General features: G+C 40.8%; 2 protein-coding genes across 2 annotated transcripts in view; one reads left to right on the top strand and one right to left on the bottom strand.

Moving 5' to 3' along the window:
- Window positions 1-1806: 1806 nt before the first annotated feature.
- Window positions 1807-14911, top strand: MEP1A (meprin A subunit alpha). Its single transcript, XM_005521816.3, has 14 exons — window positions 1807-1896; window positions 1981-2005; window positions 2103-2150; window positions 2809-2849; window positions 2958-3036; window positions 3357-3474; window positions 4645-4820; window positions 6517-6738; window positions 7671-7820; window positions 10374-10589; window positions 11472-11930; window positions 13310-13480; window positions 14024-14222; window positions 14577-14911. The coding sequence occupies exons 6-14, from the start codon at window positions 3395-3397 to the stop codon at window positions 14722-14724; spliced, it is 1821 nt and encodes a 606-aa protein (XP_005521873.2). The 5' UTR covers window positions 1807-1896; window positions 1981-2005; window positions 2103-2150; window positions 2809-2849; window positions 2958-3036; window positions 3357-3394; the 3' UTR covers window positions 14725-14911.
- A 640-nt stretch (window positions 14912-15551) lies between these two features.
- Window positions 15552-26346, bottom strand: part of ADGRF5 (adhesion G protein-coupled receptor F5) — a 41954-nt gene continuing 31159 nt past the window's right edge. The window contains exons 15-22 of the mRNA XM_005521817.3: window positions 25422-25574; window positions 24014-24210; window positions 23257-23436; window positions 20457-21824; window positions 19454-19495; window positions 19296-19355; window positions 17365-17449; window positions 15552-16538 (exon numbers count right to left, since the gene is read on the bottom strand). Coding sequence (XP_005521874.2) covers window positions 16459-16538; window positions 17365-17449; window positions 19296-19355; window positions 19454-19495; window positions 20457-21824; window positions 23257-23436; window positions 24014-24210; window positions 25422-25574 — 2165 coding nt within the window. The 3' untranslated portion in view covers window positions 15552-16458. The remainder of the gene's footprint in view (window positions 16539-17364; window positions 17450-19295; window positions 19356-19453; window positions 19496-20456; window positions 21825-23256; window positions 23437-24013; window positions 24211-25421; window positions 25575-26346) is intronic.

The raw sequence follows: 26346 nt of genomic DNA, 5'->3' as shown, positions 1-26346 counted from the left end.
TGTGTTCCAGTGGAGTTAAAACCAGTGCAAGCAGATTAACAAAAGGTATTATCTGCACTTAGTGACACCAGGTAGTGCCTGTGTCTAGGAATCAAGGGTGGATCTCCCTTTGGGTGTGACAATACTGATGCACAGTAATTTTGGGCACTTCATGCAATGTGGTGTAAGAGACCAAAAGGCACCTGCTATACTGTGTGGAGTGGAAGAGGAACAGCTTTTCCTATCATCAAGTTTTTTACAGAACTGCAGCCAATGGAATAATGTGCATGCACTGTCCACCAGGGAGGACAAAATGAGACTAGTGCTGGAGCCCCTCTGCTATGGACCCAGGCTGAGAGCTGAGGCTGTTCAGCCTGGAGAAGAGAAGGCTCCAGGGAGACCTTAGAACCTAGTCCAGTGCCTAAAAGGTGTCCAAGAGATCCCCTATATATACCTATGAAAATAAATATATGCCCTCAGAATGACTTTAGACATCCTCTTTAGGTTCTTGATTTATTTTAAAGGTACGAAAAACCAAGTGATATTCAGACAGATCTACTTTTGCTTCAATTTTTTGCTTCCTTTCTCGCATCCACTGCCAAACATCTGGAAATAATGGCCTTAGTGCTGTTTTTCCCCCTCTTTGCTTGCCTGTGGAAACAGCTTTGACATGATGTATCTTGAGACATGCTTATTTTACTAGTAGTGCGTCCCAGCTTAGGTGTCAGAAACAGCCATTCCTAAAATAAAGTGTTGAAGAACATTCATTTATGTTAGGTGAAAGATTAGTGCTTTGGGGCTCTTCTTCTCCAAACAAGAAAAGATCTCTGTGCTTTTTCCTTGGCAACACTATCTCTTATGAATAGCTTCCTACTTTGATTTGTTTAGAGAAAAACATGTTGCTTAGGTTGAAGGACTGACTCCTTTCTAGGACAGAACCATTTCCTACTCAAAACCTACTTACTCAAGCTCTCTTCCTCATGCTGTGGGTAGTGGTGTCATGGCACAGCCCTGTCTTGTCTAGTTGCTGAGCACAGAGGTGAACATCCTCACTTCCATGACATGATATTCCAGATGTGAAATGAAGGAGCAGGATTCCATGCCTAAGCTAAAGGCTCCAGAGCACACAGGAGCTGTGGGAATACTGATGCACAGCAAACTAGAGATTTATGGAGCCCTTCCTGACCCATGTCCCTGAGAACGAAGATAGCAAGGTGCAGGACAAGAGTTTGTGATCTCTGAAACCCACCTGAAAGGCCAAGGATTACTGCTGTCATTGACGCTTCTGGAGGCAGAGAGTGGCAGGTTGTGTATGGAGCATCAGTTCTGGGATGGGATCAGCTGAGAAAAAACACTGTCAGGAAATTCATAATCATATCTCTCTTCTAATCTTTACAATGTGAGGTAATTATTAATTGAAAGTAGCACTGGGCCAAATTCTAGTGGCACTAGAATGCTATAAACCTGTGATATTTCTGCTTAAGAGTGTGGCTTTTCTCCTGTGCAGTCAAGACCATAATGCTGACAGATAACAAACATGAGGGAGAGAGTCAGCAACTTTGGGCCAGATGGAGAAGCTGTTATGTGAAGCCTGGGTGGGTCTTTCACCAGCTGCATTGAAGACATGAAGTTACCACATTCCTCTCTGCAATATTGCTCCAAGTGGACTTAGGCAGCTGATAAGAGCCATGCCATCAGGTGCCATCCAGGGGGAAATCTAACTGTTATAACAATGTTCCAAAGGTGGAAAGTCTGGAGCTGATTGGCTGGTGCTCCATGGAAAGCTCAGCAACATGCCCTATATATTGCCAGAGATGAGAGGGACCAGCTTCTGTTCCCACTGCAAAAATGGGCTCCAGCATCTTCCCACTCTGCCTGACACTTCTGCTATGTCCTGCCTATGGTTCTCCAGTCTCTGTAAGTAAAACCTGATTTCTACAGGCTCCTCTCAGTCCAGAGGCATCTCATACCTCATTCTGGTTTTATTCCATTCTCCTCTAGGTGGGACACCTCTCCAGTGAAGCTGGTAAGTGCTGTGTGAGCTGGATTGAGTTTTGAAGCATTTCATTCTACTTGCTGTGAGCCACCACGCCCGAACACTTTGTGTTTTGGCTGTCTTGCAGATGCTGGAGCTGGTGAGATATTCAAAGACATTCCCCAAATCAACTTGGGTGAGTTCATGCCTAAATTCTCATGAGACCTGAAGAGTAGTGAGCATAATGCTGAATTTTCAGTGTTGTAAAGAAGGCTGATGGTCAGGTAGCTCATGGTAACAAGAAAATGAAAATCAAGTGAGCTCAGAATTACCTTCCTCTCTCTGTGACTCCTGAATATTTCCAGGGCTGCAACTCTGTGTAAACAAAGTATGCAGATGTCTTGTTTCTGAAGTTTAGACAGACCCATGGTGCTAAGGCAGAAAAATACTATGATTCAGAAGGTCTCTGCAGTCCCAACTGCATTTTCTGCCTATCTCTATATGATATTTATAACAGTTTTGCAAACATGGAAAACAACTTATATGTTTATTGATCACTGTCCCATTGTGTGATTCTTGTCACTGCCTGAGAGCAAGCAGAGCTCATCAAAGGTGAGCATGGATAATGGTGCCACCACAAAGGCAGACATCGCCAAGAAGTAAATACTGAGTAGAAACTAGAAACTGCTCTTACTTTTATTATTACTTATATCTCACTGTATAGAGGCTGGTCCTTATTTATTTTCTGTAGATGCCCAAGGACATTAACTTTGCATAAGCAGGTTCAATGTGGTTTATGAAATTAAATACATTTGAAATTCATTGACACTATCTTTGATTAAATTGCATTTCAGCTGCTGGACTGGACCTCTTTCAGGGTGATATCTTACTCCCTGTAAGTAATTAAAAGCTTTCTGTTGCTTGTCCTAATTGGTTTTTTTTGCTACAAATCAGCTCATGTCCCTACAGTAGATGCATCACCAGCTATTAATTCTCTTTTCAGAAAAATCAGTGAAATGCCTTAAGAAATGAGACCTACAGATGGAAGTTCCCCATTCCCTATATTCTGGGTGATGACCTAGGTAATGCAGACATTTTATTCAGATTTTATCTCCAATCCTAACTTGCACTGCAGTCACTGTGATAAAAAATTTGCCTTTTTCAGAACTGTTTCAAATTAAAAATATTAAACTTCACTAATAACTACTTATTGTAGTCTTGTCTGTAGCAAAATTATTTTTCTTTCTTCTACAGCTTCTATAGCAAACCATAATTCTATCAAATTCAATAATTTCTCTTTTCAATCATTTTTCCTTTGGTTCCACGTGTGTCTCTGTACCTATCTTACCTCTCCAAGGTGAAAAAACAGCAATGCATTAAAGGTTCTGTCCTTGTTTTCCAGACCTGAATGCCAAAGGAGTCATTCTCCAGGCATTTGAAATGTTCCGCCTGAAGTCCTGCATTGATTTCAAGCCATATGAAGGAGAAAGAACCTACATTTTCTTTAGCAAACAAGATGGGTAAGGGTAATATCAATTTCTGTTTAGTTTTACTTTAGAATCAGCTGGGAACTCATTCCATTTAACTTCAGCAGTCCAAAGATTTGCTGTCAGCAGAGAAAAAGAGGTCACCAGGAAAACAACTCATCTTACATTCTTAGACAAAGAGCTTGCAGGCAGCTGCTCCCTCTGCTGACTGTTATTTAGATGATGAGCTCTGAAGGTGAACCCCAGCATCTCTGGGTTTTCATCAGCTACTTCTACTTTGCCATCTAGGGTTTTTTTCCATTTTGATGCAGACCCCCCTGTAAATCCTTTTAACTTACCAAGAATGTGAATGTGAATAGCTAGAATTTAAGTCTGGAAATTTTTTATAAGATAGAAGAAAAAAAAAATAGGCAGTGGAAAAACAATCTATTGTAATTTTTCTATTGTTTTGACATAGATCTTTAACGAATGGTCTCTCAAAATCTGAAAGGGTTTTATGCACAGAGATTCCAGTTTTCAAGGATTTATTTCCTACTTTAGGAAGGATTTATTTCCTATTTGAAAGAAAATGTAGAAAAGCACAAAAATCTTCTTACTATATCAGCTGTGAATATTTCTTGTTTTCCCAGTTCATGTTTCTGCTTTCCACTCTTCCTTGAGTGTCCTATGACATTTCTCTTACAAGTTTACAAGCACCATGATTTTTGACAAGTCAGTGTTGAAGATCTTAATACTGAAAATGTATTTTCACAACTCTGGCCAATGCAAAGCATGGTTGCTGTTAGAAAGAACCAAATGTTGCTGTTCTAAATACTCTTGGGTCGTTTCTATAGCCCAAGTTATTGCAAAGACGCTCAGCCTGTTTTGATGAATTCACTGTTTCCATGTGTGTTGTATGTTTTATGTTTCTTGGACAAATGGCAGCTGATGCAGGACAAAACTTCTGTGGCTTTCAAAAATGCAGGGTGAGCTTCTCTGACACAGTGTAAGCAATGAAGTGATAGTTTCTGAGGGTTAGTCTGCCTACAGGCTAGAGTATTTTTAGGGTATCAAGGCAAGTGGTCAATATCTAAATAATGATTTATGTGACTCCTTTGATATTAAAACTTTTACAGTCTTACTCTAAATCCAGTGAGCAGATTGAAAAGTTAAATACGGGGAAGAAAACTACTGAACAGAGAGTAAACTCTCCCTCTTTCTCAGGTGCTGGTCCATGGTGGGGGACCTGCAGACTGGACAGAACCTCTCAATTGGGTCAGGCTGTGACTACAGAGCAATTGTGGAACATGAGATCCTTCATGCTTTAGGATTTTACCATGAGCAGTCGAGGATGGACCGGGATGACTATGTGAATATCTGGTGGGATGAAATTATTGCAGGTGGGTTTTAACATTCAAGTTAGATTTTGCAAAGTGCAGATTTATCAGTATCCCATTTTTACTTCTAGATTTAAAGACCTTCCTAAAGATAGAATTTTAGAAACAGTGAGCCACACCTGAGACCACTGTAAATTAAGAAATTTTGGTTCAACTTCTCTGATCAAACCCAGACATTGTTTAAGGCCAGAAGAGTGAGGCCCTGCATGGAAATCAGGACTTCTATTTCCCCTTGGCTCTTGGACTGCTCTTATCTCTTATTTTAAACAAATTACTTCCCTTCTCTGAATCTGTTTTATTTTACCATGTAATGCAAATTGTAAACTTTTTAGATTATGAGTTTTGAGATATCTCTTCTGTAGGCAAAGATCCTTTCAAAATTGGAAAGGTTTTTATATTCAGAGATTCAGGTTTTCCTGAATGTAAAAATATTCACTTTCCACATGAAAAAAACCTTAAAATTATTAGGTCAGATGGGGAATATGAAATAGGGCTCTGTCCTGCTCTCTCCTACCCAGTTGTGTCTCTGCAGGTTCTTGCCTTCAGGTTTAATATCACCACATTCAGGAGCTTTATGAATTTCAACAAACTCTTCACAGTCCCCCTGACCCCTAGGCAGTTTTTCCTGTTGTCCCCTGTGAGAGCTGATTCTGTATTACATAACAATGATTTATTTGAAAAGGGGTGACTAGAAGAGGGTTTGTTGGTTTTTTTAATTATTTTTGATAAAAAGTGCAATTCAAGTCTCTAAGAAAACAATTCCGAGCTCTTATATAATCTCAAGCCTTGAACTGAAGACCTTTGTGATTTGCAGAAGGGGAGGGTAGTTGTTAAGCAGAGAAAGTGCAATTACCCACCAGCTCAGTCACATGCTGTTTGGTCTTTGAAAAAGAATGCCAAATATTCTGAAAACATTATTTGCAATTGTAAATGCTGGCAAGCTCTTTTTACTTCTATACCAAAGCATGTGAAATGGCTCCCTCTCTTTGCCCTAGCAGACATCTTCATAATGAAGAACTTTCTCTAAGGACAAATTACTTCACCAAGAAACCATTAGAAACATGTTCCCAAAAGCTATTTCAATAGAAATGTCATATCAATATTGTAAATATAGGGTAAAAATATCTTCCTTTTTATCTCAGAGATTGCTAGGGCAGTATTTATTTCAAAGAACAGAACCTGAAGACACTTCAGGGCTGTGTTATTTGTCTCCTCCATGAGTTTCAGTGCCTCTCCTTCTCCATATATGATCTAATACCCTGGGAAATGTTTGCATCAATATTCACAGACTCTGGAATAGAGTACATTAATCCTTAAACTTAATCCTTCAGGATCAATATTCACAGATTCTGGAATGGAGTACATTAATCCTTAAACTTAATCCTTCAGGATCGTTGCTATTAAACCATTCCTATTAATTCTAATCTAACCTCCTATGTATCCCATTCTTTACAGGTTATTGATATTCATTTTTGAATTTACTGAAGTCACCTGTGGAGCACAGAACTGCAATCCAAAGACACTGCTTTGTTGTCCAAATGACAAACACAAATCTTGCTAAGTTTTAATATTTTGTTGTGAAAGAATTGCTTTTGGGTATATAATTTGTGCCTTAGAAAACTGTATCCAAGGGGACATGCTAATGCCATTTCCTTTCCATTTTCCCTAAAAAGGAAGCACTTTTCTCTTCTTTTACCAGGCAAAGAGCACAATTTTGCGAAGTATGATGATACCTACATTACTGATCTGAACACCCCCTATGACTACGAATCATTGATGCACTATGAACCATTTTCATTTAACAAAAATGAAAGTGTCCCCACAATCACAGCAAAGATACCAGCGTTTGATGACATAATTGGACAACGTTTAGACCTCAGTGCCATTGACCTGGAAAGACTGAATCGCATGTACAACTGCAGTAAGTCAGAATTTAATCATGGCAAACAGTTTCTTTGAGACTGAGCCAGGCTGGTTCACCTCTCTTACACCTCAAAACTCACAAAAACTCTTCTGAAATGTGCTTGAAGAGGTATGGGACAAATATGTGGTGTGCAGATAAACACAATCAGTTTATTCCCTTCTCATTCCTTTTTGGCTCTTCTCACTGTCATTATTTTTGTAAAAACTAGTCAAGGAAAGTCAAACAATTCACACTTTTTCTTCCACACTGCTCCTAGGAGTTCAGACTTGTGGTTGTGTTCTGCCTGTAGTGTGTGGGCAGCCTTGTTATGCTTTTTTGAAGTGAATGCAACTGAACTTTGTCCTCTTCTACTGACATTTGGACTCAATCAGATTATTTTGCACCTGAGATTGGCTAGGTCTAGAGTCCCACACTGCCTAGGTGTTTGCTGAGCTGGTTGAAGGTGTTATCACTGATCATGGTTATTACTGAGATATTGTTGTCCCCTCGGTGCTGCCAGTGGAAGCATCACCTTGCAGGTAAATTCAAGCCAGCCCAAGGTAACTGGGAGGACTTTGCTTGGAGTGGAAGGACAGAGCTCAAGTTCATCGATGAGAGAACTGCCACGAAGAACAATAACCTCAGCTGAGGAATGGTTAAACACAGCAAGGCTGGCAAATAGGCACAAAGACAGTCACCATCTGCAGCTGCCACATGGGACTTATTAACCTTCTGCAAAGAGGTCAAACATTGTTGTCTTTATTCAGGGAATCCCTCCAGGAATCAAATGTTTCCTGTTTTGAGTCGCTGGGCTCACATCTGCTAACATGAGGGTTGTCTTCTCTACAGGATGGTTATACAACTGTAAACAAACCTCCCCAAAATTAGAGTAGAAATTTTAATGAGCTAGTAGCTCACTCTGACGTGACCATGTGTGTATTTTTTTTCAGCTTCAACTCACACCTTTTTGGACCAGTGTTCTTTTGAGTTTGAAAACATCTGTGGTATGATCCAGGGCACTAACCATGATGAAGACTGGGTGCACCAACAGGGCAGCATGATGGGGCAGGAGGACCACACACTTTCTGGGCAGTGTAGAGGTAAAAGAAAGAACAAAACACTTTCTGAGCTAGATTTTCTCCAGGGTTGACTACAATGATGAGTTCAGAGAAGTTGTTAAAGACTCTAGACAATGTTTGCATTCCCAGCCTCACTAAACTTTTTCAATTTAGTGGAATGTTGTCCACACCAGCAAGATCAAAGGGGACAAAGAACAATCTTAACTAGAAGTCTTTTAAATATAACCTGGAAAATTATTTACTGCAACCTCCACAGTCTATGTAAGAATTATACTGCCTCTTTATAAGAATCAAACAGCACTTGTAGCCACTCATAAATGTGTTTGCAATGCAAATGGGAAGTTAAGCTTGTGGAATTCTAGTTCTGGAAGTAGAAGAAAGTTGCAGATATTTTATGGTAGGAATTCAGGGATACTTTTTATTTTGACATGGTAATTTCACCATTTTTCAAAGAAAGACTTCCTCAAAAATAGAGCCCCAGTCACAGTCATAGGATGCTAGTTTACAGCTGAGAATGAAGATTAAATCCCAACAGGCAGTTCTGAAAAGCAAGAGCCTAATTTGCCATTGTTTAGACAGGGTAAACTACTACACAACTCCAAGATAAAGGTGACTTCTGTGGTAAATTTTCCCTCAGTAGAGGGGAATGGATTCCTTACCTAAAGCACATTCACTTGTGCTTTGTTACTCTTTGGCTTGCTGCACTGAGGAGTAGTTTATTCCCCTCAAGTGACCCACCCACTGGAGAGAACAGATGTCCAATATAATGCGTTTGTAATGCTAGTAGTTACTGATCAGGCCCAAGAACATAACTCAAGAAAACCACCTGGTATTTTCTCAAAATACATGCTTCAGCTGATTCTTAATTCTTTCTTTCCTCTTTTTCACCTTGTACAGTACAATTGTAACTGGAAAAGATAATTTAAATGAGTTTTGGAGTTTATCGCATAAAATCCAATTTGCCTGAACTGGGCACTTAATGTGCAGTTAGGTTTTAACATCCAGTGACTCTGTACAAAATAAGTATCAATGTTTTTTGAAGAGTTAATGGAGAGGGGTGGGTGCCTCTGAGGATCTCCAGAATGTAGAAATGAATTGCATGAGTAGGGAGTGCCTCTCCTTTTGGCACCTCTGAAGTGTCATTGACTCCATCAAGAATTTCTGACATTTTTTGAGAACTGGTTCTGCAATTATTTCAAGTGGGGGTAAATTCTAAGGTTGTAACATAGATGGATCCTATTTTCCATAGACAGTTTTGATATTCTGGGGTTTTGACTTATTGCCAGCTAAACTGAAGGAGGGAAAATACAGCTTAACATTTAGGGAGATTGCTGAAGTCTGACAAGGCCATATTCTAGTTGCCATAGATACTTAACATTGCCTTTATTTGACTTTCTTATCAAAAAGGAGGTCGAGTCTAGATAATTTGGGGGTTTGTTACTATAACAATTGCAAAAAAATGCCCTGCTTCTCATTTGGAGCAAGAGTGATCATACTTGAATTTAATAGACTTAAAATTAAATTAAGTTTAACTGATGGTTAAGTGTCATACATTTCATAGAGCAATTTCTGGCAAGGTTTCTGTGGATATGGGTTCAAAGCATTGCTTCTATGTGGAAGGGAATGAAGATAATTCCCCTGACTGATTAGAGAGAATCTGATAAACAGCTCAAGGCCCTTCACTAACCCTGCAGGGAGCTGCACTGCCTTTATGCAGCTGCAGGTGTAACTTTTGGAACAGATGATCTTTAAGGGTCTTTCCAACCCAAACCATCCTGTGATTCTAAGATATGTTATCTTGGACAAGAGTCCATGGAACTTTCACACAACAGTTAAACATAGTCAACTTACTAATTTAATCATTGACTAAACTGAATAACTGAAAAGCAATGCAATACAGATAAGACATGACAACTTCATGTGATACCAAGATATGATAGATGTGCAAATGGTGAATCTTTGTAAATATGAGGATAAAAGCAGACACTTCAAAACTAAACACTTCAAAAATGTTAATGGGAAATAGAGGAGCAGGAATTCATAAGTAATTTTCTTATTATGAGTCACTGAGTTTTGAAGTGTTTGTGCAATCTGTAACAAAAGACCTTCTGCATGTTCAAGGTCAAGACAGTGTTTTGTGTCCAACCCCTGTTTATTATCTTTATTGCTGATAAGAAATTAACTTACTCTTTACAAGGTAATATAGTTCATTACCTCTAAGATCTCATTTTTAGATTATCTTCAGTATAAATAAAGTAAAAAATATTATCTACTGATTGCTTGTGGTCAACACTGAATTCTCTGCCTCATATATCTCTGACATTCCTGAGGAATCCAAATTCCAATTAGACCAACTAATGCAAAATTGACGTGAGCTGGCAGCAGTGAGTTCCATATATACACTGAACTGCTCCTCCTGTCTTCGATGATTGTCACATGTCATTTCCTTTATTGTTCCTGTTAAGTACTACTCTTCTGTTTACTAAAGGAGTGGAGATGACATTATGAATTTACACCATGCAGTTTTGCAGGAAATGTGTTAACAGGCAGTGACAGACTACCTTTTCTTCCCAGATGCTGGCTACTTCATGTATTTCAACACCAACTCTGGCCAGGCAGATGAGGTGGCAGTCCTAGGGTCCCGAATCCTTTATCCTAGGAGAACTCAGCAGTGCCTCCAGTTCTTCTACAGGACCACAGGAAGCCCTTCTGACAAACTGATCATTTGGCTTAAAGAGGATGATGGCACTGGGAACATTCGCAAGATGAGGAAGATTCAAACCTTTCAAGGTAGTTCTGGAAATAAGATGAATATTTGGCTAGAGAGGAGGAGTTGTCTTACTGTGCCCAAGAATGCAGAAGACTGTCTCAGAAGCCGAAAGATTTTCCTGAAGTTACCAGAGTATCCTGTAATACAGCTAAGAATTTTGGTATTACATGAGCACATTTAGCAGACAAACTGTGGGTTGTAATAATGTAATTTTGGTGCTTCACAGCAGAAGTCACAACATTCCTAATATTATGTTACACTCAGTGATTGAGAGGGACCCCAAGCCATGCTGGAGACAAATGTCTCCACAGGCTTCTATGTGATCTAAGAGTGGGCTGTTCAGGTGTGAGGACTGTGCTCTTCTGCAGTCAGTAAGAACCCCAGACTGATTTGTAGATAGTTGGAAATATAAAAACAGATGAGTTTTGGAAATTTGAACTGGATTCCCACTTTGGGTGGTATGCTAAATAGGACAAACTCAGTCACTGTGGCTCCATGTGATTTATGTTGTCAAAAAATAAGACCTGTCATAACCTGCCTACATCAGGCTGCAGCAGTTTGCAGTGAAGGATACAATCCATGAAAAAGTGTCAGGAACACATTGGGTGATTGATTCCCATCCTCTTGTTTAATCCTAGCCCTTAGTCTGTTGCCCTTTATGCTGGAGGCTGTCATTCCCCAACATGTGAAGAATTCTTTGTACAACATGTCCAAAGCATTGAGATGACAAAACAATGTGGATATATTATAGTCATAATATCAACTTAAGATCTCTGGCCATCAGGACTCTCTGAGGGGTCCAGTTGTCTAAAAGTGCAGCTGGGATGGATGGCTAGGGACAAATTGCTTCATAATATCTCTAATCACACTGATGGTAATGTTTTTCTTTCCTTTTATCAAAGCGGACAGTGACTCCAACTGGAAAATTGCCCATGTAACCCTCAACGCTCAGAAGAAGTTCCGTTACCTGTTCCAAGGACTGAAGGGCAACCCCAGCTCTTCATCGGGTGGGATTGCCATTGATGATGTGACTCTGACAGAGACCCCCTGTCCCACAGCTGTGTGGGTCATTCGCAACTTCAGCAAAATCCTTGAGAACTCATCCATCAGCGTTATTGAAAGCCCCCGGTTTTACAGCCCTGAGGGTTATGGATTTGGCATCAGCGTGTTTCCCAACTACCAGAACACTGGCTATGCTCGCATTGCCTTCCACCTGTGCAGTGGAGAGAACGATGCAGTTCTGGAGTGGCCGGCTCTGAACCGCCAGGTCACGCTCACGGTGCTGGACCAGGACCCCGACATCCTGAAAAGGATGTCCTCAAGCAAAAGCTTCACCACAAGCAAGGACCATATTGACTCAAGTAAGTGGTGTCTGCCTGCAGGAATGTTGACAATGACAGCCAAGGAATCTGAGTAAGAGGACTGAGTGTAGGACTCAGAGCTGAGAAACTTTGGCCATATTTCCCAATTTGGGACACTTTCCCTGTGTGTGACTCAGAATTCCTGCCTGTGGAAGACTGTATAGCACGAAAAGTGACACATATAAAGTTGGTGTTACTATGAACAACCACTGGGATATCTGAGCTTGACTCTAAATACAGAATTTTTTCCAAGACCTGGGAAATCCCATCCTGCCTGTGGATTGTCTATTGTGATAGGTGACATATCACCACAGGTTGATGGAATGCCAGCAGCGTGCAGTATTCTGTCACTAAACAAGAATTTAAGTTAAAACTGCATTTTGGAGGCTCAGTCAACTTCAACATACTCAGTGACCCTCAGCCTATGTGGTCTGAATGCAGAACATTCACCCTTTCTCACAGATGTGTTAATTCAAAATTGTTCAGCCTGGAGAAGGCTGAACAATCAGGGGGGCCTAATTGTGGCCTTCCAGTACCTGAAGGGAGCCTGCCAGAAAAATGGAGAGAGACTATTTACAAAAGCATGGAGTGCCACGACAAAAGGGAATTGTCTTCAAACTGAAAGAGAGCAGATATAGATTGGATATTAGGAAGAAATTCTTTACTGTGAGGATGGTGGGGCACTGGAACAAGCTGCCCAGAAAAGCTGTGGATGCCCCATCCCTGTAGGGATTCAAGGCCAGGTTGGATGGGGCTTGGAGCAACCTGTTTGAGAGGAAGGTGTCCCTGCCCATGCCAGGGGGTTGGAACGAGATGATCTTTTAGATCCCTTCCAATCCAAACTTTTCTGTGATTCTATGATAAAAATAAGAATAATAGGTCAAAACTGAGTTTGGTTCAAAATAAAATACTACACATGAATCTTCATCCCTTTCTACTTTTTCTAGTGGAAGTTAAATACATTCTTTTTCAGTTGGAGCTTTTAAACCCTAAATGTGAATATGAATAACAAAATCTTAGTAATGACCAAAATCAGCTAAATTCTAAACCATAGGTTTACAAACTGGTCAGGGAGAGTCCTTACTCAGGACGGAACTCTTAGCTGGTAACAATGAGGATGCAATTTGTGTTTGTTTAGTTCTCAGTGAAAGAGGAATTGTGGAATTTTCAATGGCTTCACATAGTCTAAGAATCCTTGTGTAGATCTAACCTGAAGATCACCTGTCACCTTTAGTTTGTCAGTCCTCTGGGATTTGTCTGGAAATTTCAGGCCTGAACTTGATTTTACAGCATAAATCCCCTTTAACACAATAATGCAGGAAAAAGTCATGTCATACTTTGAGCTGCACAGCTTTGTGATTTTCATTTTCTCTTTGCAGGTAATGGAACTATAATATGGGATAAACCATCAATTGCTGGAATATTTGATGAGTCATGCAATTGCAACAGAAGTGTAGCCTGGGGGTGGAGTAACTTCATATCCCACAGCCAGATGAGACGAAGAAGCTTCCTGAAAAATGATGACCTGATTATTTTTGCAGAATTTAATGGTAAGGACCCCTTTCCTGATTCTCCTTACAAAAGAGGTGATTCTTTCTATTTTCATATATTCCAATAACTCTTGACACCTGTCTCCGAGATCTTTTCTAATGGAGATCAACTTTAAAAAGCATTTCTGTGTCCTAGTGTCAGGTGGGTGAGGTTGACTAAAGTGATTGTGAGTTAAGATGGATCTAAATGGCAGAGAGTCTTAAAATCTGAACTTCTTAGAACCTTTAAGCACCCTGACCAGTAACTATGTCCATTTCTAAGCACCGGACATACTAAAGGCCATCCCCAGTGTGTTTATTTCCAAATAGAACATCCTCACAGAACATCACAGATTTACCCAACTAGTTTCTGTAACTTCAGTATTATTTTCTATCTTGTGCTTTAAATACATAGAACTTGTTTTGGTACAGCAGGAGCTCTATAAAGGGAAAATGGACAAGGAATACCCTCTGGTCCAGAAAGCATCCTGTGAGCCCCTGATGTGAGGCATGCTACATAAAGCATCATTCACTGATTCTGATACCTTTCTCCTTTTTTTAAAGACATAATTCACCTCAATAACACTGAAGTTCCTGTTGAACCTGTGCAATCTGCCCTGATGGAAGGCCTCATTCTTGAAAGGCAGAAGAGAGCAGCCCAGGGCATGGAGCCTGTTCAAGCTTATCTGCCAGACCCATGTGACCCAAACCCTTGTCAGAATGATGGAATCTGTGTGAATGTGAAAGGAAAAGCAAGCTGCAGGTACCACAGACCTCCTCCCTCCTTGCCCTGGCTTTCTTCTTCAAGTGATGCAGCTGAAAAGTATTCAGAGCTACAGACCTCAGAGGTCTAAGCCACCAGGTCTTCAAGGAATAGCAGAAACAAAATACTTTACTAGAGTTACTAGTTCCTACCAGCAGCCAGGAGAGCATAAAGCAAAGAAGTCCCATTCTGTGGTACTTCCAAGGTGTGTAATTAGCTTCCTAACAAGGTGGGAATGTTGTGACATGAACCCCTCCAATGGGAACTGCTCATCTGGGATAGTGAATGTGAGGGCCTTGGGGTGAGGGCATGACAAGGCTCCTGATCCACTGAATCTGTGCTTTGTTTTCCCAGGTGCCCATCAGGACAAGCCTTCTTCTTCACCGGTGAGAGGTGTCAGTCAAGGCAGGTCCACGGGAACATCCTGGGAATGTCAATTGGGGGAATTGCTGGAACCATTGTCTTAACTATCGTCCTCATTTCCATCATGGCTAGAAGATAAAAAACTGCAGGGGTGACACATTTCAACCTGGTTCATAAGATACCCATTTTCAGTGAAAAATGATGAATATAACTTGGAGAACACCAGTCATCATATGGATGCTCTGCCAACAGCTTGGCAGCAAGCTGGTTTTTCTGAGGGATGTGGTATTTAAAGTGTGTCATGTAGAGCTGCTGTCTGATGAAAACTGCCTTTCTTGTGTGTTTTTTGAAAGTTTTGTTTTTTCATCCCCTAGCAAGCAGCAGTGCTGAGAGCTTATGCAGGTACTCTCAGCCATGGTTCAAACTTAGATTAAATTACTGGTTGAACCTCTCAAAACACTGTTAACAATCACAGCAAAACACATGTATTAAGATTCTGGAAATGTTCCTACAAAAATTGCTCAAGAATTCTAAAGGGTACAAATACTTGTGTAACTCAGTACATCATCACTCACTTTCCCTGGGGCTGTGCTGGTTTACTTACACCAATTAGCTATTACACAGAATTCATAAAGTCTTGCCAATACCGCCTTGCCTATACCAAACCATCATAAGTGCTTTTAACTGCAGAGAACAGTTTCCCATCCAGATTCACCCCAAACTTGCAGGAACAGGTTCACCATTGGCAAACACAGGCCTGATTCCCTGACATTCAAGCAGAACTGTACCACCTGTACATACCTGCAGTATTTGATACTGACCTCAAATCTAAATCTTCATGATTCTACCATACTGTACATAAAATTTGGTAGCATTTGTGTGCATTATAAATACTTTTCAAGTTCTTTTCAAGACACGAGTCCTGCCTTTAAAGGTGTATAGGTTTGAAATAAATAGTTCCACAAATGTAGTATTAGAGCAATAATTTATATAAAACCATTCATCCTGCCTGGCACATGGTGATTTATATTCACTACAGAGCTTATTCTCTGAGTCCTTCAAGTGTGTTTCTCCTCTGAGAGAAGACCCAAACATACAGACTTTACACAAGACACTCCTTGCATTCTTAACACTATTATGCATTAAATAAATGCAGTCCCCTCTGTGGCAGAGGGCAGCAACCATCTCTGTCCTACCACATTACATATCAAGGGAAAGAAAAATATTGTTAAGGGCATAAAGTTTCCTTTTCTTCAAAAAAGTGCCACATGGAGCTTTCAGTCTTTCCATCTGAAAGAAGACCATGCAGGAATCATCACAGTCTTCATTTTCTGTAAGTCAAAAGTGAAGATCTGAAATGGGCCTTCTCAGTTGGGAGGTTTTGGTCCCAGAAAGTTTTAAATAGAAAGTGGAAAGCACTACAGCCTTTCCAGACTCTAATATGAGGGAAGGAGAGAAGCTGTGAGGTATTTGTGTACCTACACAGGCCTTTGGGGTAATTTGGAGAGTTGATAGGGGAAATACCAAATCCACTGGACAGCAACTGAGTGAAGCACTGTAATTCACATCTCAGTACTGCATAGTGCTAAGCACCCACTGAAGGGCTGAGCATTCTTCACTCCCAATGTCCTTTCTTGCACATGAAGGCCTTCAAATCCTTGTCATCTCTTCTGGGATTGGCAGACATTGTAAAATTCCACTTCTCTCAGCTTCCTGGCCTTACACATTAATCAGCAATGATTATTCCAGAAGAATTCACCCAGACACAGTTTAGTCAAAATGAAGCAGTACACTTCCTGGTGACTCCCAGGTACTTTTCATTGTGTCTTGGAAGAGGTCCTTTAGAGTGACATGATTTAGCATTGGCAGTGCTTCAGTTAAGCAAGGAGTATGCCTTGGAAGTATTTTCAGTGGAAGAGGTGGATGGCTCTGAAGAAGATACTCTGTATTTGCCTGTAAAACAAAGCACAGGGGTTAGACAAGAACAGAGAGCCTGTGACTTTGTCACTGCAAAGTAAGGATGGTGACACCTGTGCTGGTGGCTGAGGAGGCTCTGCCCTGCCCTGCAGCCCTGGCACTACCTGGACTACAGCAATTCCAGGAACCACAGAATTCACCGTGTTTGGTGACACAGCCAGGATGTGTCAGCTTGAATTGCCAACCGTGCCACGTGGCAGTGATTTTCTTGCACTTTATGCTTCTCCTGGAGCATGGGGACACATGCAGAACACAACACAGCCACAGGCTCCTGAGATGAATCCCAGCTCCCTCCCTCTTATGGCCACAAGGCTCTAAACTAAGACCCAAATGTCACTATCTTCTCTGAACAATGTGTGGATACAAAGATTGAACACCTAGAAATTAAATGTTATTTCCAGAAATGCTTTTTGCAAGATAAAGTCATAACTGAAATGGTGATGTCCACAACAATGACAGCCAGAGAACCTTTGAAGAAATACAGTTCCAAGGTGGTGAAAAGTACATGAATAATGGATGAACTGTGCCCTGATCTCATTAAGCTCAAGACAAGGCTCACTTAGTGGGGTTCAGAATTAGTGAAACATCCAATAATTGTTTTAGAGATAGACAATTTTGCTGCTAGCATTTTTATGCTATAATTGACTTGTTGCAGTTCCTTTACATTAGAAAATTAAAAACCATGTATGGATGCATGGAGAGACAAATAGATTGATGGATATCAGGACAGACAGACCCTGAGAACAAGAATGAAGGCCAGATCTTGTTTATGCTTCAGTAAGGGAGATCTGTTGTCGCATACCTGTTTTTCCACATAAGTTGTTGAAGGTTCTTGAAAATGGGTAGCTCATAGCAAGCATTGGTGTCACCAGGATCAGGGAGGATGACTGAAAGAGAGAAAATTGCTTTTTGTCAAATGAACTTTCTTTGTAGCCCCATTTTAGCGAGATAAAAAAAGGCTCCAATAAACTTCCAGTATTATTAGCAAACAGTCCACAGAAGGTGAAGCTAGATGTTTATGAGATATCATGTTCATACATTTGCATGTATGTTTATGATAGTAATGAAGGAGATCAGCTTCCAAAGAAATTACAGGGCACAAACTGCTTGTCTCTAACTCTTGGCCAGGGGAGATGGCTTAGGCACCAGAGTCTGTCCTAAGAGGCACAACAGGATGCTGTTCTCTTTTCTGTGCCAATATGGCCTTTAAGGTAACCACAAAAGCTAAGATTTATGTGAATGGGGATTTTTCTTGACAGCCAACAGTCTGAGATAATCCAAGGCAAATTTAACTTGACGCACTAGAGGGCATTGGAACACAACTCTCTGCAGTCCAGATGCTAAGGAAGGAACGAAGGAACTTTTTGTTGCCAAAATGAAGTTCCTTTTTTGGTTCTGGAATGGTTTGGGAATTTAACGGGATTCATCCAAAGATGTATTAAAAAAAGGTACGAAAACCACTTATTTTTCTGTTCAGTCTTTCTTCATTAGTTAGTTGTGCTTTGGTGGGGGAAATCAGGCAGTGGTGTGTATTATCATAAGGTGGTAGAGAAGGTAAATTAATCACATATAAAAAGCTTAATCAAAGATTTTATATTGCTTTATTTGTTCATTCTCAGACCTCAAAAGGCTGAAGAAATGGAATGACAGCAATCTTACAAAGTTCAGCAAAGGGAAATTCAAAGTCCTCCTGTCCCTGGAGAGGAACAAACCCTATGCCAGGACATACTCTGGTCTGTCTGACTGGGACAGAGTAAAAACAGAGCCAGACTTTTCTCCTTGGTGCCCAGTGGAAGGACAAGAGGCTTTGAGAACAAATAAAAATACAGGAAATCCCACTTAAGATGAAACTTTTTCACTGTGAGTGTGGTCAAATACAGGAAAAGGCTGCACATAGATTGTGGTGTCTCCGTCCTTGGAGCTGGACCCCAACTGGACACAGCTCTGAGCTCTAGCTGACCATGCTCTGATGGGAGTATGGTGCAAGATGGTCTTTGAGGGTACTTTCCAACTTCAACAATTCTTGTGGAAAATGGAGTGATTTGATCCAATGCTGCTGTTTTGAACTGACAGTTCAACCTTAATGGACTCCTTAATTCCTTTGAGCCTGTGTTCTCATCTTCTTAATTATCCTTGCTTTTAAGTCGGCCTCCTAGTTCTTTAGCAATACCTGTACAGGCTCTTCTGAATAAACCCTGTTCAGATACCAATATAAAATCAAGCTTTATTGTCATATAAGGGTGATGCCAACACCACTTGCAGCTCGGGAAGAGGGGGAGGTGGGTGTTGGAACTAGATGATCTTGAAGGTCCCTTTCAACCCAAACCATTCTAAGTTTCTTACACATCCTGGCATTTTTTGATTAGGTGTTATAAATAGAGAAGTTTAAGTTGAAACAATAATTCCCCAAGAAGTCTCCCTTGCATTTCGCTCAGGTTGTGAATAAATAATAGTGCAAAAAAATAATTTCTGTTTTCTAACGAAAAGTTTCATTTACATTTTCTAGTTTCTTTCTTGTGGAGGAATTTGAAGCAAAAGCCCACTAACTGCCTTCTCATTTTTTTACTAATTATAGTGAAAATAATGAACTTTGAAAAAGGGGATATAATCATCTTTGTGTTGTTAGTATCCTCTCTGACTTGTTCTAATAAATAATCCAGGATTTAAAGTGTGCTGGACAGTGTTAGACTATGCAGCAGTAACTGAAATACATTCTTAGGTCAGGGTTCTAACCTTTGATTGCTGTGAACTCCATTTGGATGATGAATTCCTCTTCAACAGGGCTTCTTGTATCTATTTGTTAAAAAAATTAGTCAATCAGTAAATACAGAAATTCTGTTCAAACTCCAACAGTATTTTGACATAATGTAAGAAATAGTTGGAATTCTTACCTTCTTATCCCAGAGAGTCCCAAACACCAAAATGAATAATCCCTAGGAGACAGATAATTATATGCATTTTGATTACACCAATCTTTAATTGCAATATCTCTTAAGTATCTCCAATATCTCCAACATTGTCCATAGTACTATTTAAACTTTGAACTCTTTGATAGGAGACATTTTTCTAACTGCATATCACGGAGTGGACTGCTCATTTGGCAGTTCCCTAGGCCTGGTCTATTTAAATTCTGTGTTGATCTGATCTACAAACTGACACAGATAGTTTGGTAGCACTTAATGTATTTGGAAGAAGGAATGTTTGTGTATGGAAGACATGTCCTACCTATGCTCTCCTGGCAAACTAGTAGGTTCCAAGAGAAAGGCCAGAGAGTTTGGTTTGAAGAACACAGTTTTGGTGCCATTCTTAACAATGGCAAATCTTAAGAATTCTCTTTAAAGAGAGAGTACAACATAACCATTTTGTCCTTAAGAAATCACCTTGTATTGGGATTCTACTGGCCACCTAAATATGTCACAAAAGTCATACTGACTGAAAACTCTCAATCGTGTATTTTTGTCAGTTCTTCTCTTTATCATTAGTACTTCTCAGCTGGTCTTGCTGACTTTCTTGTGGTTTATACTGGAATTCCCAAAAGCATAACATGATGCCTCCAGCTGCACTATAAATGGAAACAGGGATGCTCAGGTTTGCCCACCTGAACAGGGCTGTTTTCCTGGTCTTCAGCAGTGAAGTTGATCCCAGAACTACTGGCAAAGTAGGCAGTTACCTTTAGGTCAGCTTTATCTACATGGCACATCTGCTAAGGCAGCTGAGAATATGAAATACCGCTGAATTCCTGGAGTGGCTTTCCCAAAGAACCTTTTTGGAATAAGGATGTGTAAGGGAAATTTACGCTCTTCCCTGATGTTCTTATGCCCTGCCAAGCACATCACTGCAATAATGTCTCTATGTTAAATCATGATAAAGGAAACAAAAATATGTGCAACTCACCTGCAAAACATTGAGCAGACTAAAGAGGATGTGGAAAGCTCGATGACTGTTTTTGATGATGGTGGCAAGGCCTAAACCCCAGGTGAGGCCTAACAGTGGTGTCAGGATGGCCACACTTTTGCCAATCTGAAACAGAGATTTCCTCTCCTGCCCACTTGACCTATCCCCAATAGTTGGCCTCAGAATTTTTATTATAACAACCGCGGCAATGAACAAGTTTGTGGCCACGATGATCAAGGCAGGTATGACGAAGGCCAGGAGAGCTTTGCTGTCCTTCCAGTTGAGCCAGCAGACATCCTTTCTCGTGTAACTGTTCTTTGGCAGTGTGACAGCCATGGTGGTGACTGCAATGATGAAGGGGCACACGTATCCAAGGCAGAATGCCACTGCCTTCTGAGCCGTCTTACTCGTGTTGTGTAAGATGAACACCAGTCTGTAGAAAAGGATGAGGCCCAGGCTCAGCATCCAGAAAAAGACACATAGGTAGAAAAAATGGATGAAGAAGGTGGCCATGATACAGATGTCTCTGCTCATCTGCTGGTTTTGATCAGTGATGGAGGCAGTGACAATGAACCAAACATCAGCAAACAGCAGGGATGTAGCAATGTTGAGAATACAGACGTGGCGCATGTAGGAGGTTGTGTTGTTTGTCACGTACTTCCAGACCAAGGATTCAATTATGATGCAGACCACCAAGCTCACGATTGAAATGGCCAGGCCAATGTAGGAAATATAAACTTCAAAGATTAGCTCGGAGGATATATCAGGTGACATCAGGATGGAGAATGATGTCAAGTGATTGCAGGAGCAAATGACATAATCTCCCAACTCTGTGGGTGTGCAGCCACGAGTATCCCAGTCCCCTCTGTGACTGTTGAGTGTGAAGTTCCAAAAGACACACTTGGGCATCTTTAGAGACAAGTCTTTCTTTGCAAATGTCATATTAACCTCAAATTTCTGGCTTCTGTTGCTGCTCAAAGTTGTTGTTATCAATAAACCATTCACATATTCAAATGTATTCTGGGGCAAAATATGTCCAAGATTTGAGTACATCACACTGACAATAGTTGAATTTTGGGTTAGAGTCTGGATTTCAGTTTCACTAATGAGCACTTGGACTGTGAGGTTTCCTGTACTGTGGAAGTCCTTGTTATAATCTGTCTTATTTTCCTTGACAACTATCCCTTTGAGCTGCACGGTGTTTGCACAGACAGAAGGAATGGTGTTATTAACTGGTTGGAGGCGCAGGGCAAAATTTTCTACTGACTGCAGTAACAAAGAACTTTGCCGTGTCTTCTCTTCATTCATGCCTTCCCAAGCTTCAGTTGTGGAATCACCAACAATTAAGTCCACTGTGGATAGGAAATTCTGGAACAACAACAGAATAATGCAGTTACTGAAATCCCACACAATTAATTGTTGTTTCTGATGGTAATTTATGTGTGGTTCTAGAAGTGCCTTTTGAAAAAGCGAGGTATTTTCTTATTTTGCTCAGTCCATGTGAAGTCTTCAGTTGCTAACCCTCTGCATACTCTGTTTGCAAGTTAAGATTTCCAAGAGCAGAGCTGTGTGACTATGTTTTTAATATATTATTTGGTATTTTTGCATCTCCAGCCTTCTTTCCTTTCTTTCTTAGTGTTCTTGCTGTCTTTGATTTCTTGGTGCCTCACGTAGGGCTCTCTATCTACAAACTATCAAGCCTTTTTGCACTTTTCTGTTCAGAAGAGCAGTGCTTTTCCTCTGGACCTCACAATCAAAGTTCCAAATCACTTCTAAGGTTTCTTTTGTTATTCATTTTTTGTTACATCCAACTTATTTTCCTTGATTGATCATGGTTCCTGGAATTCACTCTTCCCTATTCCTATTTCAACTTTTTTTTTCTATTCCTACTTCTACTCATGGAATCATAGAATTACAGAATGGTTTTGACATTTAAAGGTCATCCAGTACAACCTCACTTCCACGGGGCAGGGACATCCAGCTTGATCTGGGACACTTCCAGGGTTTGGGGCATCCACAGCTTCTCTGGTAGATCTATTCCAGTGCTTTACTGCCCTCACAGCAAACAATTTATTCTTAATACATAATCTGAACCTGCCCTCTTTTAGTTTAAACCATTATTCCTTTTCCTGTCACTACAGGCCCTGATAAAAAGTCTTCTTATAAGTCCCTTTTAAGTATTTAAGAGCTGCGATCAGTTCTTCTCTTCTCAAGGCTGGACAACCCCAACTCTCTCAGCCTGTCCTCATAGGAGACCTGCTCCAGCCCTCTGACCGTTTCTGTGACCCTCCTTTGGACCCACTCCAGTATGTCCACATCATTCTTGCCCTGGGGACCCCAGAGGTGGATGGAGTGCTCCAGGTGGGATCTCACCAGAGCAGAATAAAGGGACAGAATCACCTCCCTTGACCTGCTGGTCACAGTCCTTGTCAAACAGCCCAGAACATGTTTGGATGTCTGGGCTGCAAGAGCACGTTGCTGCCTCATGTCCATTTTTTTATCCATCATCCCTTGTCCTTTCCTGTCTTAGAATGCTGGAGATATCCATGTGTTCCTAGAATATTTCTAGTTGCTAAGCTTATAGCAGCTTCTCCTTCATGCATAGACTCCTTGTCCTCACCATTTTGAGTATTCATAAACTCTTCTGTATCTTTGCTGTCACTTCATCTTATTCCCTTAACATTTTCCTGGTCTTGATCCTAAGCAAGGGTGAAACTTCTCCAGGGAGAACATCATCCCCCATGACAAAAGGGGCCAAAGAGCTTGGTAGGTGTAAATAAGACTTAAAATAAAACCTTACCTGCATAGTGAGCGCCTCTGCCTCTGCTGGGATAGAGGAGATTATATCCAGGATGGTAACAATTGCGCCTAGGTTTGCTGAAGAATGGTTTATTGTGGTTAGCTCCTTTTTTGTCTGTTCCACAAGCTGTTCAAGGTAGGAGGGTAGCTGTGCTTTTGCCTCGGGGCTGTTGGCCAAGGACTGGAACAGAAGATAACAGCACTTCCCATGTGTGAAATCCTCTAACCTCACTGAGAGAAAGGACTCTGGATGGTTTGTGTGTGGGAAGAGCACTGTGGGATGATACCAAGGCTGAAAACCAAGGTGTGACACCCATCTGTCAAGCACAGTGGCCAAGGGTGTGGGCAGTGTAGGAAGGGCCTTGGGATGAGGTTGGGCAGTGGCCCAGAGCTGTTCCTACAGCCTCACTCTTGGTGTGCTCTCTAACATGCTCTGGGCTCATGCCTGAGCACAGCTCAGGGAATGCTCCAGGCCAGCAACTGCTCCTTTATGGATGCCATGGACAAGGTCACTTTGCCTGGGAGACAGAGCATTCATGTGTGTGGACATTATCCATGCAGTGCCTCAGGCCCTTTGGGCTCTGGGAGGGGCCTCAGCTCTTTCTCTGGCTGGTGTAAATAGAGCCGAACATTCTTCACATCTTTTAAATGCTTCGTGTATTTTAGATTATGATAAGTAAAAATCATGCAACCAACACTTTTGCTCTTCCTCCCCAGCCACCTCCCCACCCCAGCCTCTCCAAACCCATGAGTGCTACCTCAGCATTACTCAGCAGGTCATTTATTGGTCCAGACAGGCAGTCATTCCTTGCAACCTTCCACGAGCTGTTGATGCAGTGGTAAGTTGTATTGCCTCGAGTAAAACCTTTTGGATTTTGCACATCACAGCATGGCTTTATTAATATGGACCTTTCTGTTCCAATACCCAGTCTGTCTGAGCAGGAAATTTTCTTAGCTGTACAGAGAGGAGACAGAGATAGAAAATAGGCAGCAGGGAAATGAATGAATGACCCCCACAAAACTTGTGATCTGTTCAAAGATCTTTAAATTAGGATTTCAGCTTACTGTCTTCATTAATTATGATCTTTCAGGACATATATGTCTCACGTTATCAATTTTTATGAATCGGGAAATTAAAAAGGAAATCTAATAAAGCTCTGATTTTTGAGTACTGAATCAAATCAACAAACCAACACCCAAAGACTTAGATGTATCTGTTAGATTACAGGGTTAGACAGAGCTGGAGTGGGATTATATTGACCATTAAGTGAACAACAATTCATACAAAGTTTATTCTGTTAAGGTACTCAATACTGCTGAAGCACTAACAGGAAGTTCATTAAGACCTTGATAATGAGGCCTCAGCAGCTTTTTGATGAATAGTGAGTGTTGCTAATTGTCTTTGATTGGCTTAGTCATATCAGTAAGTATCTGCTGATTAAAGTTATTAAAGTAATTAAAGTGTCTGCATATTTGTTGCCTAAGAGAGTGAAATCTGGCAGATACAGTGATTCAACTGTAGGTTCCACTGCTGTGGAAAAAAGAAAATTTCTGCATCAGGGGGACGTCCAACATTTCTTCCTTTCCAATTCAGAATAAAAGAGCTGAAATATCCAAACTCGTGTCAGAACTAAACATCAAAGCTGGATTTAGCAATGCTGAACTCCAATTAACAAACATTCCCTGCAGAGCTGACTGGAAGCTGCCCTGGTCTCTGCAGCACCTCACAGAGGTTGCCCTTCTTGTGTTCAAAGTGGAAATGCTCTCCCACAGGCTGCTCTCCTGAGCCAGATGAGGCACCACAGTCTTTGATCCTTGCTAAATTGTTGGTGTAAGCTGGGAGCTGCATGACCACATTTCAACATGGGATGAAGCTTGGTGGTGCAGCCTGCACTAGTGACTAAACTGTCACTGCTTTGGAACATACTGAGACCACTCTCAAATACAGAAAAGACAACACATTTTGTCTATTTATTTTTAAAAATTACATCAAAACCGGTATTTTTCTCTTAGTGTAAAAATTTCCCATCAGAAAAGGAGACAAAAGTTCTTGGATACCAAAAAGGTGTTCCTGTTAGATGTCACTGGTGATGAATTTGTGGCACCTGATTTAACAAAGGTAGTGGGATGTCCTATATAACAACTATAAACAGTAACTTTCCTTACCAGGTATCAAGTGCAGTCTTACATGCTCACTGTCAACTTCCTTCCCAATGCGGTTGATAAATTTGCAATATGCCACAAACTCTTTATCTTCATTACATTCATTTTCCATGTGATTGTACATGTAGCAAAGCAAATTGCCTTTTTTCTTTTTCTCTGTATGGATGGAAGAAGACAGGTTAACAGAGATTTGGGGTCAGTCAACTAAAACCAGCAGAAAGCATCGGCAAAACTTTCTTTTCCGTGGGTAATTGAAAAATAAACTTTCCTGTGTGAAAAAGCTCCCTCTCTGGGAGAAAAAGCTGATCTCTGTGTCTTACTCCCTCCATAATAAATCTGGTAGCTGCTGCATGATCAAAACCTTCTCATTTACTGGTGTGGGAGCAAATTCTCCCCAAACCCTCTTAGCTGTGCAGTAACTGAAATTTGCTTTGAAAATAATTTTTGAGAATACTCTTTGCCCTTATCACAGGTGTTCCATTTGGGCTGGGATACTGTTTTGCTGTTCTTATATGGCTCTTTTGAACTCAGGATCTGTGCCACACTCCCACTGCTTTTCAGAATGTCTGTGCCTGAGGGTGAGCCTCCAGCTGCAGTCTCTTCCAAGAACAACCTTGCCTTTTTCTTAGCTACTGAAGGCCTCCTCAGTCTCCAGCTGCTTTACTCCTCAGCCTGTTGTTTTTGCACTCCTGAGTTATTTTTGGTAGATCGTGTTTGCTTTTTTTTTCAAATTAAGTGTTTTGTAAATCACTCGAAAAATTCTAGTATATATAAACAACTCACTTGAAAACTTAAAGAATATAAAAACATGTCAGGGAAGTTGGAGAATTGCCCTTAATTTGAAGACATAGAAACGTAGGCTTTTGTATTGTTAAAGATGTGCTCCCTGTATCCTCAGAGAAAATGGAGTAGTTGTTTGAACTGCATT

This window comes from Pseudopodoces humilis, chromosome 3, assembly GCF_049639895.1.
Source record: "Pseudopodoces humilis isolate 2021_Gansu_Grassland_sample_001 chromosome 3, ASM4963989v1, whole genome shotgun sequence".
In the NCBI taxonomy this organism is placed as follows: domain Eukaryota; kingdom Metazoa; phylum Chordata; class Aves; order Passeriformes; family Paridae; genus Pseudopodoces; species Pseudopodoces humilis.
Note: the sequence above shows the minus strand (reverse complement) of the source record. Positions and strands in the feature narration are given on the sequence as shown.